Source organism: Nerophis lumbriciformis, linkage group LG21 (assembly GCF_033978685.3).
Source record: "Nerophis lumbriciformis linkage group LG21, RoL_Nlum_v2.1, whole genome shotgun sequence".
NCBI lineage: Eukaryota > Metazoa > Chordata > Actinopteri > Syngnathiformes > Syngnathidae > Nerophis > Nerophis lumbriciformis.
The window spans coordinates 10,075,001-10,092,621 of NC_084568.2; the positions used below are offsets into that span (position 1 = coordinate 10,075,001).

A 17,621-nucleotide genomic window follows, 5' to 3' on the forward strand; every position below is an offset into this window, starting at 1 on the left:
GCTTGTTTGAGGGTGATGATGAAACTATCCCCACACTGACCTGTTGTACTGGCTCCCTCTTGACGTAGCGTCTTTGTACCGTAGATGATGTACATTGCACCTGACAAAAGTCCTTGGAACGAACCCAGCAGATCACACTGCTCTCCAAACCACCACTACCTTGTGGAATGTCTACTTTTTTCAATCAATCAATCAATTCCTTTATTGTCATTGTCATAATAACACTTAAGTCATACATGTCAACGAGATTTTGTTTGAGCTTTGTCCAGCGGCATAGAAACTGCATTGAAGTGCAGGTTGACCATAGTTTACAGTTTAGCATTGTTAGGAAGATGGCGAATAGAGGGACGTGGGGGTGGGAACAGTCGGATGTCTGATGGGTGTTGCAGCAATGCAATGTCCAGAGCACAATTATTGAGGTGGTGAAGAGTGTGGTAATAAGATTGTCCGGGGCAGCAAAGGGGCAGGCTGTTCATTTAGCAGTCTCACAGCCTGGGGATACAGACTGTGAGACATTCTGGTGGTCCTGGCGCGAATCGATCTATACCTCCTTCCAGAGGGTAGCAGGTTGAAGAGGCCATGTGCTGGGTGGTATCTGTTCTTCAGGATGTTGTGTACTCGCTTTAGGCAGCGAGTTGTGTACATGGCACTGATCTCTGGGAGTATCGTCCTTGTAATTTCCCCCGCCGCTTTAACCACTCGCTGGAGGGCCTGTTGGTTCGCTTTAGTGCAGCTAGCAAACCACACTAAAAATCCGTAAGTGAGGACACTGCTGATGGCACAGTTGTAAAAGTTTACCATTGATTTCTGTGGAATGTTTGCGCATTTTAGTTTCCTCAAAAAAAAAAAAATACTTTTTGGTTGTTTCGGGGTACTTTTACAATGTGTCTCAAAATTCCACAGGCACTTATTCAACACAATTAACCCTAAAGGGATTGTGTTCCATCTACTCATGTCTAAGCAAATTCAAGGTCACAGGCTCCCCCAGAAAGGACTTAACCCCTAACGCTCACATGGTTTCTCCAAAAGGGCCACCTCACTCCTAAAGGTGCCAGGGCTCCACCAACTAGAACTAATCCCTGAAGGTCCTGGGTTCTGCTAAAAATGACTTGAAACATCCTGGTGGTCCCAAAAGGTCTGAAATATGCCCAAAGGGTAATGAGCAGGACAATTTTGGGTAGATATCAGACCTTCTCAGACCTCTCCAAGTGCATTTATCACTTGGGTCCTGTGGAAACTTTGTCTGGACAAGGGATTGTGAAATAGTGACAGACTACAAAAAGTCCTAATAAGCCTGGGAGAAGTTTAATAAGTGTATGGGCTGCATATACAGTATAAAACCTGCGAGCTGTAGTTTGCCCATGCCTGGTTTGGACATTCTCGGTGACTACATGGTCTCTTGTATCAATCACAGGGAGTGTTCTAGTCCCAGACTTCATGAGATGGGACACTTCATCATACCGACCAACTGTGACCCTCAGAGCCTTCAGGCCTTCCTCCTGAGCCACGCCTCCAAGGCTAGACAACGAACTCAGCGTAGAAATTTGTGAGTCACACACTGGTCTCTTACACTTAATCAGGCACACCGGCACCATCTAATTTAATCTGATCAACTCTTTCAGGAAGTAAGCTACATGAGGGTCATAATGTTCTAAACTGTTCTTAGTATGCTAGTGACTGACAGCCCGTGAGAAGTGTACCACCTGTACAAAAGCAAGAAAATGCTTAGATTCTTTGTCACTAGGTTTCCCCTGTTTTCTTTGTTACATAAATAGTCTGGAGCTCATACTGGTTCAATACCTTTGTCACCGTGTGTGCAGGTTGTTGGCAGAGGAAGAGGCTGTCAAGAAGCTGTGTCTCCAGAGCTTTTCTCTCCGGACTCTGTCCAAGGAGCCCAGTGTCACCTCCAGTCAGATGATTCTTTGCTGTAAAAGGTTATTGGACCATCGCTCACCTCTCATGCAGGGCCTTCATATCCGTGTTTCCCATTTCTACTCGGTGATGCAGGACGGAGACCTGTGCATCCCCTGGGACTGGAAAAGTTGAGTCAAGACTTAGGTTTTGCCAGATGCCGTATAATTATGATTATCGGAAAGATGCGATATCCATTGGTTTTCAACTGGAGTTTGTGAAGAAAGTTCAGCGGTCGGTCTGTTCAAGGTAACTAAGTAGGAATCGGTTCAAAGTATGCACTTTAATCACTCTTGAATCAAGAAGGAGCCATGGCAAGTATACTTGATTGTTATCATGAGCAGTTTTGGAATCTGTGCAATCCGTCAGGTGAACGCAAGTACAACTTTACAGGCAGGTCAGTTCTTAGGACTTGTGCTGTGAAGGTTTATTGTGCAGAAGTTTTTATAAAATAGTTTTATGGAAATTAAACCCCGCCTTTTGAGTGCATAAGCGAATTTGTGCTGAGGAAAATGTAGACTGTTGTCATGGACATTTCTTTAATCTTCTGCCTCATGGCTACGTACCGTAAGAGAAGAACTTGAAAGAATGGCTACCCCTAGTGGAGGAAAGTAGCGAATGTTGTGTAAACAGGAGGTCAAGGTGACTTGTAACATTTCCTGCAAACGTCTTTACCCGTTTAAGAAAACGTGTATTTACTAAGTCATTTTGTTGATTCAAACGAGTTGTTACGGACTCATCTTAGACTTGGTGTGTTGCGAACGAGTTCACGTAAGAAAGCAAAGTGAAAGTGAGCATGTTTATTTTCAGATTGTTATGTAGCGAGCATATTGTGTATTCAATGTTGACATAAGGCTACTACATAAATAAAAATATTTTTTAAAAGTTCAACTCAACTGCTCTTTAACAACAATCTCAAATGTACTTTTATTTGTACTTATACCTGCTAGACTTCCAAAGTATGATAACATACCTACCAACTACTCCGGTTTTCCCGTAATTAGTACGGTTTTCATCAACCTATTCCGGGTTACGGTTGCAGTGATAAAAAATACGGTTTTTCATTAATTTAAAAAAAACTTTTTTTTTAAATGCGCGAGGCTATTTATAGCACCGCTGCCAAGCACGAGGCACCTGTTGCCATTGTTTCCAAACGAGCGGACGATCATGGAATCAGCCGGAGAAACATCGCAAACGAGTCTTAAACCGAAAAGAAAACTGCAGTCATTCCGTAAAGAATATTCAAAAGCCTATCCGGGAATAATTATCCGTTCCAAAAAGGGTGAAAACTACGCGAATTGCACCTTGTGCAGACAAGATTTTTCGATCGGACACGGAGGAATTAGCGATGTAAAAGACCACGTTGGGACAAAAGAACACAAGTCTAATGCCGTTGCTAGCGATACAAGTGGAAAACTTTCAACGTTTTTCGGATTTTAGCCACAAAAAGGTAATGACACCAATGTTATCTATTGGAATTGTTTAGTACTGTTATACTGTTAAAAGTGTTTATACTATTTATGCTTTCAAGTCCAAGTTGAAGAAATCTTGTTAAATGTTGACAGCATAACTACCAAAATACAGAAGTATGTCCTTAATATTTTTGCAGTGCTATTTCTGTTGAAAAGTTAAAATGATTACATTAGAGATGTGATGTGCCACTTTTCAAGTGTCTGATGGCTTGAATTAATTTTCATTAATTTTTCATATTTTGAATTCTTTTGAAAGGCTTACAAAAAAACTACATTTGAATTGTAATTCCATGCTATTGACAGGACTATTCATTTTAATGAAGTTAGCTTACCATGTTTACAGTATGATAATTGTGATAGAAATGTGAATTTTAGGCACAGAATATTTTATACAATTGAACAAGGCAGTAGATTATACAAGCTTGGACAGAAAGTTAATAATGACACCAATTTTTTTTTAAATGGAATTGTTTAGTACTGTTTTACCATTTGTTTACTGTAAAAAGTGTTTATACTGTTTATACTTTCAATTAACAAATTGAAGTCTTGTGAAAGGTTGACAGGATAACTGGCATTAACTGTCAAAATCATTTCAAACTATTGAAGTTAGCTTACAGAATCAACATGTCAATCAACCCATATGATTTTTGCTGTAATATTTTTGTTTTGAAAAGTCACTGTGACTGATAGAAAAGTGATGGTTTTAGCAACATTTTAACCTGTCTGAATGCTAATAATCATTTTGCGTCGGGGGGCGAAGCCTGAACCCCCCACCAGGACTTTGTCCTGGACCTACCGGGGCCTGCGGCCCCTGGACCCTGGCTACTAGGTTTTTCTGATTTCAAAAGTTGGCAGGTATGTGATAATGATATGTATGTGTGTGTGTGTGTGTGTGTGTGTGTGTGTGTGTATATGCATGTATGTATGTATATATATATATATATATATGTATATATATATGTATATATACACTATGATGGATATACATACAATCTAAAATGTACCTTTTACTTGTACCTGTTATGCTTTCAAGGTATGATAGTGATATATATATATATATATATATATATATATATATATATATATATATATATATATATATATATATATATATATATATATATATATATATATATATATATATATATATATATATATATACTACATTGTACATGAATCCATAGATTGACAGGTTTGTTATACATAAGCACATACAGCTTGTGACGTCATGTAGTGGTGATGAATTATTCATGTCTACTGGCTGTAAGGGGAGATTCCGTCGGGGGCGGGGCGGGGCGTAACCAACCCGGGATTTCCAAATAAAAACACAGTGACGTCACAGAGGGAGGGCGGAAGAGGAGAAAGCTCCGCAGTAAATAAGTCAGCAGGGAAAGGATCTTCCTCCCATCATCCTCCATCAACTGTTAACATCTGCAGCCAAACAATTTTGTTTCTCTTCAAGCTCCCGGCGTGTCTTTTGATTCTTGGCAAGCAGCAGCGACAAAGGACAATTAAAAAGCGGCATCATGAGCGGGTCAATACGCCGACACACTCCCGCTGTGTCCCCCGGCAGGAGGCAGCAACAGCCCGGGGATAGCGCGGACTCCTCGCCGCATAGGAAGGTCCGGAACACGCAAGCCCTGGAGGGTCTGCTGAAGAAATACACCAACATGTTCCATGGCTGGCAGGACAGGTACACGTCATCGCATCGACTTTTCTCACACATTCTACTGTTGTCTTCTCGGGGTTCATTTACACTTAATTATATTTACACGTAATTAGGTTTATTGTGTGCCAGTATGTACATACCTGCCTGCTAAGGTCACCGCTTGGCGCCTTCAAGTACAGCGGGAGGGAAAACTGCTTTTGTAACATTCAAAATGAAGCATGAAAACAAACCAATCTGCTGGCAGGTAACTAATAAATACAGCTCTCAAACAAAAATGCAAATAAATGTCCAGAAAAATGGATAAACTGCACTTTTTTGGAATTTTGCCATTCATTCACAATCCTTAAGACAAGAACACATGTATTTTTATTTTTTTTATGCATTCTAAATGTTAGCTGACTCTTGCTAGTGTTTGTTTACGAGTTAGAATGTGCTCTTGTCTTACATGAGGATTGTGAATGATAGACAAAGGTTTTTCCTGTGATGACTTGTGTATTTATGATAAAATATCAATTGAAAACGTTTGCGATAGCTATCAACTATCCTTCATTTCTCTTTTTTGCAGATATTTTGTACTCGACCCTGTGGTTGGCCAGCTTCACTATTATCGAGACGAACAGAGCAGAAGCCAGCGACGTCCCAGAGGGTCCATGTCTCTCCTCGGGGTGATGGTCGTCGCTTGCAAACACTTTCCCTTCATGTTTGCTCTTCACTCCTCATCTGGACAGTCCTACAAACTCCGAGGTAGAACACCATGCATGCGTTGTACCGATACTACTGTACATTTATTGCCATACCTTTTCATACTATTCTACATTCGAGAATGCTGACTTTTATTTTTTTATTATTATTTTTTTTTTAGCTAATTTTGCTGCCAAACACCTCAGTCATCTCACCTGGTACTTGACACATGCTAACTGTTAGCATGCTAATATTAGCATTTTAGAATGCTAACTTTTTTTTTTGGCCAATTTTGCTGCCAAACACCTGTCATTTCACCTGGTACTTGACACATGCTAACTGTTAGCATGCTAATATTAGCATTTTAGAATGAAACTTACTTTATTTGTCGCCATGGAGGCAAGGATTAGTGTTTTATAAGTCGCTAAAACACTGCCTATTTTAAGCCGCTAAAACACTGCCTATTTTAAGCCGCTAGCTAGCTAGCCATGTCTTAAAGCACCCATCTTTATTGTTAGTTTTTAAGCCAAAATACGTCCGTTCTCCCTTTTCTGTCCACACACTGTGTCTGCTTGTAAGTACTCTGTGATTGTGCGCTGCCGAACATGCTCCTCTGCTTGTAAACCAGCAATGACACGACGTGACGATGACGCGGGGGTGGGGGGTGGATGGATGACCGGTACTTTTTAATGGCGGTATAGTACCGAATATGATTCATTAGTACAACCCAACTTGGCGCCATCTTGGAAGCATGCTAACGTCTCTTATATTAGCACGGTAACGTTGTATGCTAGCTTTTTAGCAAATTTTGTATGATTACATGAACAAATAGCATAAAGTGTTCTATCTACACTTCTGTTCAAACATAATAATCACTTATTCTTCTATTGTTTGATACTTTACATATGTTTTGGCTGATACTACACATTTGGGTATGGATCTGATACCAAGTAGTTACAGGATCATACATTGGTCATATTTAAATTTCTCCATATTTCAATAAACAATAAAAAATGACAAAAGATTTTCTGATAATAAAAAAATATCGATGTAATCATTGTAGTATTGACTACTTGGTATCGTTACAATAAAAATTGGTGTAGAGCCACCCGTTTGTTTACATTCAGGATCGCGACCTTGCTGTTAGCGGTTAGCCATTGTATCCTCCTACGGTGTGTAGTGAAGCTATTCCTCGTCCTGCAGGGATGATACTTGCAATAAACTTACTTTATTTCTTGCCATGGAGGCCAGGATTAGTGATTTAGAAGTTGCAAAAACACTGTTAGCCGCTAGCTAGCTATGTTTTAAGCGTCAGTGTTTATAGCTTCACCTTTATCGTTAGTTTTGAAGCCAGAATACGCCTATTCTCACTCTTCAGTCTCCACTCTGTTTCTGCTTGTAAGTACTGTGTGTGTTTTCTAAAAGGTGCCTTTTTAATGTAGTAGGATGAATATATTGTACATGTCAGGTTCAAACACTGATAACATCTATTAAACAGACAAGAAGCAAGGAATTAGACAGAGACAGAATTCAATTTAGCTCATTGAGGAGAAACGTCTGGGGTGTACACTTTGTACATATATTTGGACTTTCCCTGATTACATGGCAACAGCTGTTTCTAAAGGAAGGGGGGTCGTAAACAGCCGTCGCCTTTGGTTACAAAACAGTTCAAAGAAAAGGTGCCTGGAGGGGGTCAGGTCCTGCTTCCTCTCCGCTTTGTAGATCTCGGGTCAACACAAAATCTTCCTGTGGATTAGAATAGATCAAAGAAACTGACACCTTCATGTCGCTTCCCATCCTACACAGTGGAGTTTTACAAGCCTTTTGATTGGTAAGATCAAAGACAGCTTTTGTCTGCTCGCCGGGAACTCATAGCAACACAAAGTTTTGTGATAACTTACATACAATTAATCTGACAGTACACGCCATATAATACTGTTGCAACTACAGGATTGTGAAGAAGTTTAGGACCTTTCCCCATTTTTGGCTTTGTCAGTGAATACTTTTGGCTCAGTTTTTACTCCGGGTGACCTTCCTCTCCCAAATTGAAAAGGAACCAAGCCCTCTGCTATTAAAAGCGGACACACTACCAGGGGACGGGGAGACTACGGGCTGTAATCAAGCTGAAATACATGTCACGTTAATCAAGTCCAGGCCAGGTTTCAGCAGTAAGTGACAATAAGTAGATGGAGAAAATAAGCATTTGACAACTTCTTGGCCTGAGTCAGTACACTGAAGACGGGTTTCCTATCATGACATACTACCTAGGCAAAAGGGGAGTGGCTTAAAAACAAGCATAATTAGAGCCATTTTTATTGGTAATGAGAGGCGATGAGAGATTATCATCACACATCTCTAACATGTACACGCTGCGTCTTTGTTAGGGCAGCGTTGCAAATGGAAATGTGTTTTTAATTGTCTTAAATAAATATATACATTCATTAAGGATGCCAGTGTGCTGCCAAATATTTACACACTACTTTACCAGAAGGCTTAGCGGTGTTGACAGTAACAGGAAGTAGGTCTGAGCGACTGTTTGCATCTTCCATAAACCCTTTCATTACTTTGTAATCGCACCGTCGGCCCGTTTATTTTATAGCTGAATAAATACTGATGCACTCACATTGTTTACTATCCTGTTTTAGGGGGGACTACTATGACAATACTACAATACAACTCTGCTATTAGGGTATGGCTAGTGTTTCCCCTCCAGCAATTTGCATCTTTGTTAATATCGTCTGTTAAATGAGCAAAAGTGTTGTTTTTTATCTCCAGATAAAAACTGCGGCATAAGATGAATTATTGATGTTTGCTTTTTGCTCTGAAATATTCCCCAAAATACTGAATGGTGTGTCCTCATTTGTGTTTTGTCAGCATCCAGTGCAGAGGAGCAGGAGCTATGGATGAGTCGGCTCCAGCTGGGTTCTCCATGCCACTCTGACAATGATGCGAAGGTACACACACACACGCACACGCACACGCACACACACACACACACACACACACTCTTGTATTTGTTACCTTCTCGAGACCTCCGAAAGATGCCTACCTCTTTAGGACCACCCTTTCTAGATATATATAAAGATTTGTATTCACAACATTAATAATATGGACATACTAGGGTTGTGCGGTATACCGGTATTAGTACAGTACCGCGATACTAATGAATCATATTCGGTACTATACCGCCTCTGAAAAGTACAATAAAGTAAACATATGTTTAATGTGCCGTAAGATTTTTTGTTAAAAATAATGCCAGTAATGCAAATGTTTTGTGGTCCCCTTATGTTTAATGTGCCGTAAGATTTTTTGTTAAAAATAAAGCCAATAATGCAAATTTTTTGTTGTCCCCTTATGTAGAAAAGTACAGAAAAGTATCGAAATCTATTTGTTATCGGGACAACACTAATACATACTATGCAAATATAAAAAAGGTAAGCTTTTAGTTATTTTTGAATTGTTTGTTTGTAATTGGTTTTTAATGTTCAATATTTACTTCGTTATTACAGTATCTTTATATACATTTTGAAAAACAATTTCTTTTAATGAATTTTGGCCAAAGGGGGCGCATTTCAATTTCTTACACACACTTGTTATTACATATGTTGGCCAGAGGGGGAGCACTTCAATATTTTTTACACACACTTGATATTACATATGTTGGCTGGAGGGGGAGCACTTCAATTTTTTTACACACTCTTGATATTACATATGTTGGCCAAAGGGGGAGCACTTAAAAATGTTTACACACTCTTGATATTACATATGTTGACCAGAGGGGGAGCACTTCAATTTTTTTTACACACTCTTGATATTACATATGTTGGCCAGAGGGGGAGCACTTACATTTTTTTTTTTACACACACTTGATATTACATATGTTGGCCAGAGGGGGAGCACCTCAAATTTGTACACACATTTGTTATTTCATATGTTGACCAGAGGGGGAGCCCTTTTAAAACCGACACACAGTCAATCTAAAAAAATCCCTCCTTTTTGGGACCACCCTAATGTTGATAGATTTCACCACCAGGGGTGCAAATGAGACATTCTCTAATAGATGCAATGGTTTTCCGTATTGGGACCATGATTTATGTCCTAACTTGTTCACTGCTCCTTGTATGGAAGGTACTTTTCCTTGTTCATGTCTCAAGAAGGGTAGAAACACACACACGCACACACACACACACACACACCAAGTACTGGAAATTCAGGGCCAGTATTGCCAAAAGCGATATTAATACAGATACTTATTACTGTAATTGTTCAAGATCTTTGAATCATGTTGTGATTTGTTTGCCTTTAGATTGTTGATCATGATCACAATCTCAAACAAACAAAGACCAACACATGTATTTATGCAGAATTGGACAAGCGGTAGAAAATGTATGGATGGATGAACAATATATATCAATATACGACAATGTAAGAATATCCAGAAACAATGATTCCCTCCTAGTACAGTACCACAACTTCAAAGTTTGATCGGTTTTATGCCTGACCTCGTAAGTTAAAACATGCGCATCAACAAATTGAAATGAATCCATGCTTGGCCTCCCAAAATAACATGCCGTTTAAAAAGACCAACTAACTCCTAAATAAAATATTTTGTCTGAAAAACTATTTGATTTGATGGTTTATAGTTTGGATTTATTTTCAAAAAGATTACAATATAGTGCATCACATATTTCCAATTTCTCATTATAATACTAACAATGATAAATAACTCAATGGATTGCTGCTATCGATGCGATACTGACATAATCTACCATTGGCATCAGTGTTATCAATGTTTTGATGCATTTGCCCGTCTTCAACAAACACATACTGTAAGTCATTAACACTGTTTTAGTGCTATATTCATTCTCCGCACTTTGTGCTCAAGATTTGCTTTTTTTAGACACATTTGAGCTAGATGAGTTATTTATATTTTATTTCAAAGCTTCTACCTCTCCTCTCGTCCGCCATCGGAAGCACATGTCTGCTGTATTTGAAGTAGCAGTAGAGTGGAAAAACAAGTTGCCTCTATATTGAAGCTATTATCAAATATATCTGATTTATGACACCAAAAGACTTACACAGTTTGCGAGTAAATAGATATGATCATAATAGTATCAATCTCACGTAGATTTGAGAGATAATGAGGAAACCAGTCACGTGATCGCGTGACGTATAGGAGGAACCACAGATCCTTTCCGCATCAACAACATTGCTAATAAAGCAGACTTTGTGAGAGCCAACAACGATTTCTTTGGGGAAAATTATGATCCAGAACCTTATATTTTTGAGCCCGAACACAAAGAGGATGAGTAATTCGTTTTAGAAGCCGACTGCTACCCGGATGTAGCTTTATTGTGACACTATACCATCAGCAGCATTGCCAGGTGCTAAACATACAAACTAACCATGATAAACCATAATAAAACAAACACTTTCTGTAATATTTCTACTCTCGCTGTGATGGCGACTGACGGGACACTGACATAATTCCGTTTAGATGAAGAATCAATCACAATCCTCACTAAGGGTTAAAAAAAAGTTACAGCCACTAGCGTCTTTTTGGCCATCTCGGGGGATGTGAGAGTGGACCAGAACTGTCTGTCCATGGCCACATTTGTCTACTGGCAGGTGAGCGATGCGTGAATTATAATCTAGAATTTACTTTTAGCAAGTTTGAGACCAAGCAGAAGCAGCCGCCGACTCAGTGTGTCAACAATAGCAGCGTAAGCTAGCATTAGCTTATTGCTATCAATATATCTATGCTATATCTGCGTTCCCGCTTATAGTAACAATATCAATCATATTTATGAATATAATATACATTTTCAGGTCACGACATGTAAATGGAGTATTGTTGGCGCTTTCTGGATGTTTTTAGAGAGTATAATGAGCGCAACAGAGGACCCTCCATCTGTTGACTCAATTGTTGGATATATTTGCCATTTAGAAAGCATAAAAAAGACAAACATGTTCTTGTCTTACAGAAGGATTGTGAATGATAAACAGCACATCTCTTTCCAATTGTTGCGTATTTCCAGTATGACTGATATAATAATATGGTCAGAGTGCAGAAGCGTTACTACAGTGACGAAGAATCTATGGACAGCGTTTTGCTGGGTCAAAAGTATACATACAGCAATGTTAATATTTGGTTACATGTCCTTTGGCAAGTTTCACTGCAATAAGGCACTTTTGGTAGCCATCCACAAGCTTCTGGCAAGCTTCTGCTTGAATTTTTGACCACTCCTCTTGACAAAATTGGTGCAGTTCAGCTACATTTATTGGTTTTCTGACATGGACTTGTTTCTTCATCATTGTCCACATGTTTAAGTCAGGACTTTGGGAGGCCATTCTAAAACCTTAATTCTAGCCTGATTTAGCCATTCCTTTGCCACTTTTGACCTATGTTTGGGGTCATTGTCCTGTTGGTAAACCCAACTGCGCCCAAGACCCAACCTCCGGGCTGATGATTTTAGGTTGTCCTGAAGAATTTGGAGGTAATCCTCCTTTTTCATGTTTTTTGTGATCAACAAGTATGTGCTCCAATCACAAAAAAAATAAGAGTTGTAGAAATTATTGGAAACTCAAGACAGCCATGACATTATGTCCTTCACAAGTGTATGTAAACTTTTGACCACGACTGTACATATGAACTGTTAGAGCACAGCGCCCTCTTGCGGTATGACTGCTCAACATATAGATACATCACAGAGTATTTATTTGAGATCTCAAGTAAAATTGGTTTACACAAGAGAAAGTTTTACGCTGCTACAGAAAGAAAGAAGGAGAGGAAGAAGAAACAAGAGAGAGACAAATCTTCAGGGTGTTTAGATCTTCTTTGAAAAATGTGAGAAGGCCTACTCAGTGTCCGCCCTGAGATCGGTAAGTTGTGAGTTCAAACCCCGGCCGAGTCATACCAAAGACTATAAAAATGGGACCCGTTGCCTCCTTGCTTCGCACTCAGCATCAAGGGTTGTAATTGGGGGTTAAATCACCAAAAATTATTCCCGGGCGCGGCCCCGCTGCTGTCCACTGCTCCCCTCACCTTCCAGGGGGTGAACAAGGGGATGGGTCAAATGCAGAGGACAAATTTGACCACACCTAGTGTGTGTGTGTGACAATCATTTGTACTTTAACTTTAATTTAAGGGTGGGTAGTGGTTGGCCAAAGGGTCTCATCCTCTGAGGGGGAAGAAGAAGATGAGCAAAACACACTTTATCTGAATGTCATATTAGCAAAACCAGGAATGGTTTGATAGATTAAACATGGAAAAGGCATACAGCATCATGAAAGAAACCATTTCGGAGAGTGACCTTTTGACCAAAATACAAATACAACATAAATTAGCGATCAACCAACATCATAGCAGTCTTTGTCCCAGATTTACAGAAAGTGGAGGTTAGAGTGTAAGAAGAACAGAGTAGAGACATCTCCCATGGCCTTAAGGAATGTATCAGGGCTATAAAAGCATCTTATCTTTGACAAAAAACAGACCGATGCAGGGAATAGAAAACAACAAACACACACAAAGAGATTACTAAAATATTAACTATGCCACAACATACAGTATGTTCCTTCTTTGATTTGTCCACACAGGATTTTGGGCTTGTAGGACGAGAGTCTGGCTCAGTGGTGGGACAGAATCGTATTTGTTGTATGCTGTGTTAATATTGTCGTAACACACTACACAACACACTCTTTGTGTGTACCGGATTTCACTAAAACCCCTGAGCCATTTTCCTCGAAAGAGTCGTATCCAAAACAGATATTTCTTTCTCCATTTACAAGGTGACTGCTGATACGGAGGATACATTTAGATACGGTGTTACCTTCCCACTTACTAAATCGCAGATTTTAAAGTACCAATGTGTAGATTATGTACATACCTGTAATTTCTTCTTATTTTGTGAGTTTTAGCAAACAAAGAATGTTTACCACTGGAATGGCAAAGGCTAAGCTTTAAGCTAGGCCAGGTTTGTGGCATTAGTTTTTCTTACCTTGTACAAATATTCACGACATAAGGCTGGTGTCGGATGTTTGCTTATTTTCAACATGTTCACCATTTAAGTGCTTGTGGTTTGAATTGTCGTCCGTTTTCTCTAAATCATTTACTAATCAATAATGGCTGTTTTTTTTTTAGAATAACAACACAGCAGCCGCCTGTACTAAAAGGTTAATAGTTAACTTTTGTTCTCTTCTATCTCTTTCAAAGACATATTTTGGTATGAGATACATCTGTAGATTTAAATGTGCTAATGGTAAAATAAAAACTAGACACAGGCTATGATGATAACATGCCTCACAGAGACGGGAGTAAAGAAAGAAGCACAGCTGCAGAGAGGCAGGTTTAAAAATAAAACTGAGGACCCTAGGGAACTGAAAGTGACGTCATGCTCCAATAGATCTCTAGTCAGACGCCTGAACAAGAAGCACACTTGAAATTCTCACAAGTACTGAATTGAATTCTGATTTGTGTAGCATTGAGAAGTATCAGCATTTGAGATACAAGGAATAGTGTGCTAAAGAGATAATGATGCTCAATGCGGTTCCTTGTTAAAATAAGAGTACACTATGATAATATAATAATAAAGTGCATAAGTATATAAAGTGTATAATTCACTTCTATCAATCAAAGTTTATTTATATAGCCCTAAATCACAAGTGTTTAAAAGGGCTGCACAAGCCACAACGACATCCTCGACTCAGATCCCACATCAGGGCAAGGAAAAACTCAAACCAATGGGATACAATGAGAAACCTTGGAGGGGACCGCAGATGTGGGGGACCCCCGCCCCAGCCCGGGCGACCGGTGCAATGGACGTCGAGTGGATCTAGTTAATAGTGTGAGAGTCCAGTTCATAGTGGGGCCAGCAGGAGATCATTTTGAGTGGAGACAAGTCAGCAGCGCAGAGACGTCCCCAACTGATGCACAGATGAGTGGTCCATCCCGGGTCCCGACTTTGAACAGCTAGCGCCTCATCTGTGGTCACCTAATAACCTCTCATCGCAGGAGAGGGGGGCAGAGCAGCAAAGAGACGGCAGATCAACTGGTCTATTTAACCCTTGTGTAATGTTCATATTGTTGTTACTCAGCCAGCGTTTGTGGGTCTGATGGACCCGTTGCATTTTGTGGCTTTTAATGCCTCACAATCAAACACTTTTATGTTAAAATACTGAACAGATGTTTACCTTATCCCAATAAACATCTGTTCAGTATTTTAACATAAGAGTGTTTGATTGCATGCGGCTCTAGATCCGCGGGTTGCTGACCCCCGTGCTAGGCTAAAAGCTTGAGCTGCTAACTCACCACACTGGTTGGGCCCCATTACACACAAACACACACACACACACACACACATACGTCTCATTCAACTCCCGCTAACCAATCCCCTGCTTTCCTTGGCCTTGTGTCAGCTGGTATTTGACACAGGTCCCAGGATATGCCTGTAATATGATTATTTGATTTTGGACCTTATGTCCTCATCCATTTGTGTCTATGAGATGAAATTACATCCGAAAACCTTTGACAAGTTGACTTCAGGTTCGCGTTTCAAAGTATAAAATATCATCCGTCTTGAATACGGAGTATTTTATTTTGAAATTCAACAGGATACTTTATTTTGTGTTTGTGCATCATGTCCTGTCCCATGCAAGCAGATGTTAGCTAAATTGATCCGCCATGTTGCGGTGACAGGAAAATAAAAAGTTCTGCGTATATTTAGCACACGACACACTGACTAGAACGGAAAGGGAAAGAGTCTGTGGCCATGGCAGCGCCGTTCTGCTGCCAGTGGAAATCCGGGGATTAGATAATGTACCAACAAAAATGTAGACAAAAAGGCAAAAACAGCAATACCAGAATCATGGACAAGCGTGACGAAAAGGCAACTAGATTCTGGCAAGGTCAGAGGAACAACCTGGCATCAATCGTGCCACAGAGCATGGTTTTAGTTGCAGCTGATTACTAACCGGGTGCAGGTGTGCTGGAGCAGATCCACTCAGGAACACCAAACAAGGTCAGCTTAAAACACATGGAACTAAGTGGTCACATGACATTATTATCGTCTTAGGCTGAATGTGATTTGGAAAAAACAGCTTGTTTTCGGGGAAACATTTATAATTTTAAATACAATTATTTTAAAAATGTGACCAATAACAGGCAAATTTGCAAGGACGCAAATGCTAAATTGCAAATATACAAAATACTGTACTTCTGATCAAATATAAAACTGTTCTTAAAAGACGCTTTTTGGTACACACTGTTGCGGGTAATGATGTTTTTTTTAATATTGTGAAAATGTTATCTCGTATATTGGTGAAAGTACTTCATTGATATACAGGTAATTGATATTCAGTTCATCTCACACGCGCTTTAAATCTTCTAAAATGCCCCTCTTGCTCTGCCTGGCGGCTACTTACACTGAAGGGTAACATCAAAACACTCATTATCTCTTTCCTCAATGAAAAATACTTTTGTCTGTGTGCATAATCAAGTGATTTCAATTCTGTCGATTTATTGCCTCAGAAGTAGCTCCCTGGTGTGTTTGCTAGTTAGCATGGGATTACACAAAAATACTCAACAGATTTACATTACCGTATAAGGCGCACTTAAAATCCTGTTTTCGTTCCTCAAAACTCGACAGTGCGCCTTATAACCCGGTGCGCCTAATGTAAGGAATAAGTTTAGTTGAGCTTACCCACCTCAGAGCTAATTTATTTGGTACATGGTGTAATGATAAGTGTGACCAGTAGATAGCAGTCAAACATAAGAGATAAGTGTATAATGCCACTATAATGGCAATATGTCTCAAGTAAACAGCACCAACATCTTAAATGTTCCATTGAAAATATAGAACATTACACACGGCGCTCAAAAATCCATCAAAATATTTTAGTCCGACTTTGGTAAGTTATGAAGCCGCACCGCTTGAATGATTGTCGGCGTATTAAACATATGAGTATTATTATGGTGTGTGTATAAGGTAAGACATATTAACTGACGTTTTGTTTCGCAATATTATTCAAAAGCAACTTTTTTTACCTTCTGGTACCTGCTGATGTGTATTTGGGATCTGCGTAATTCCTGAAAAATTGCGCGCATCCGCCATTGTAGTCAGTGCCGACACTGTAGTCGATAAGCTTTTTCTTTTTCTCTATCTTCTTGTTATGGGACATTAATCCTCCGCTGTTGCCATTTCTAATATAAAGTAGTGTAAAGTTCTTTTATCTGTCAGTAAACTCGCCATGAAAGCGCGAAAACATACCGGTATAGTGAGTTTACATTTTTCACCCAAGGAACTTTAGTTATTAGAGTTCTGATCGGACGGTTTTTCACGGCACACATTTCCGGTGTTGTTGTTTCGGGATGAGAAGATGCTGCTCCGTTATTGATTTAAGTAAAGTCTGAATGTCATTGAAACAGTTAGCTCCATCTTTTGGCACATCTTCCACTCCCGTCCTTGCACGTTACACCGCTACAACAAAGATGGCGGGGAGAAGACGCTGCCAGAGGTGAGCCACGTAAATAAGACCCCTCACAAAACGGCGCATCCGGAAGCGACTGTCAGAAAGCGGCTTGAAGATGATCTGTAAAACATAATTTATGCAACATTTTGACCAAAGAACCACTATTACATGTTATGTAGACCACAAGGAAGTGTTTTCAATTAAAATAAATAAATAATATGACTCTTTTAATGCGCCCTATAATCCGGTGCGCCTAATATATTAAAAAAGATCGAAAATTGACCATTCATCGGCAGTGCGCCTTATAACCCGGTGCGCCTAATGTAAGGAATAAGTTTAGTTGAGCTTACCCACCTCAGAGCTATTTTATTTGGTACATGGTGTAATGATAAGTGTGACAAGTAGATGGCAGTCAAACATAT

The 17,621-nt window shown here is 39.6% G+C and overlaps 2 protein-coding genes across 4 annotated transcripts in view; both read left to right on the forward strand.

The window, feature by feature from the left end:
- Nucleotides 1–2,802, forward strand: part of tcaim (T cell activation inhibitor, mitochondrial) — a 37,368-nt gene extending 34,566 nt beyond the window's left edge. For both annotated transcript variants that reach the window (XM_061983124.1, XM_061983123.2), the window contains exons 10-11: nucleotides 1,415–1,546; nucleotides 1,821–2,802. In XM_061983124.1, the coding sequence (XP_061839108.1) occupies nucleotides 1,415–1,546; nucleotides 1,821–2,046 (358 nt within the window). In that variant the 3' untranslated portion in view covers nucleotides 2,047–2,802. The remainder of the gene's footprint in view (nucleotides 1–1,414; nucleotides 1,547–1,820) is intronic.
- Nucleotides 2,803–4,776: 1,974 nt separating this feature from the next.
- LOC133621398 (oxysterol-binding protein-related protein 10-like) overlaps nucleotides 4,777–17,621 on the forward strand; it is a 34,846-nt gene continuing 22,001 nt past the window's right edge. For both annotated transcript variants that reach the window (XM_061983446.2, XM_061983447.2), the window contains exons 1-3: nucleotides 4,777–5,076; nucleotides 5,618–5,796; nucleotides 8,608–8,687. In XM_061983446.2, coding sequence (XP_061839430.1) covers nucleotides 4,910–5,076; nucleotides 5,618–5,796; nucleotides 8,608–8,687 — 426 coding nt within the window. In that variant the 5' untranslated portion in view covers nucleotides 4,777–4,909. The remainder of the gene's footprint in view (nucleotides 5,077–5,617; nucleotides 5,797–8,607; nucleotides 8,688–17,621) is intronic.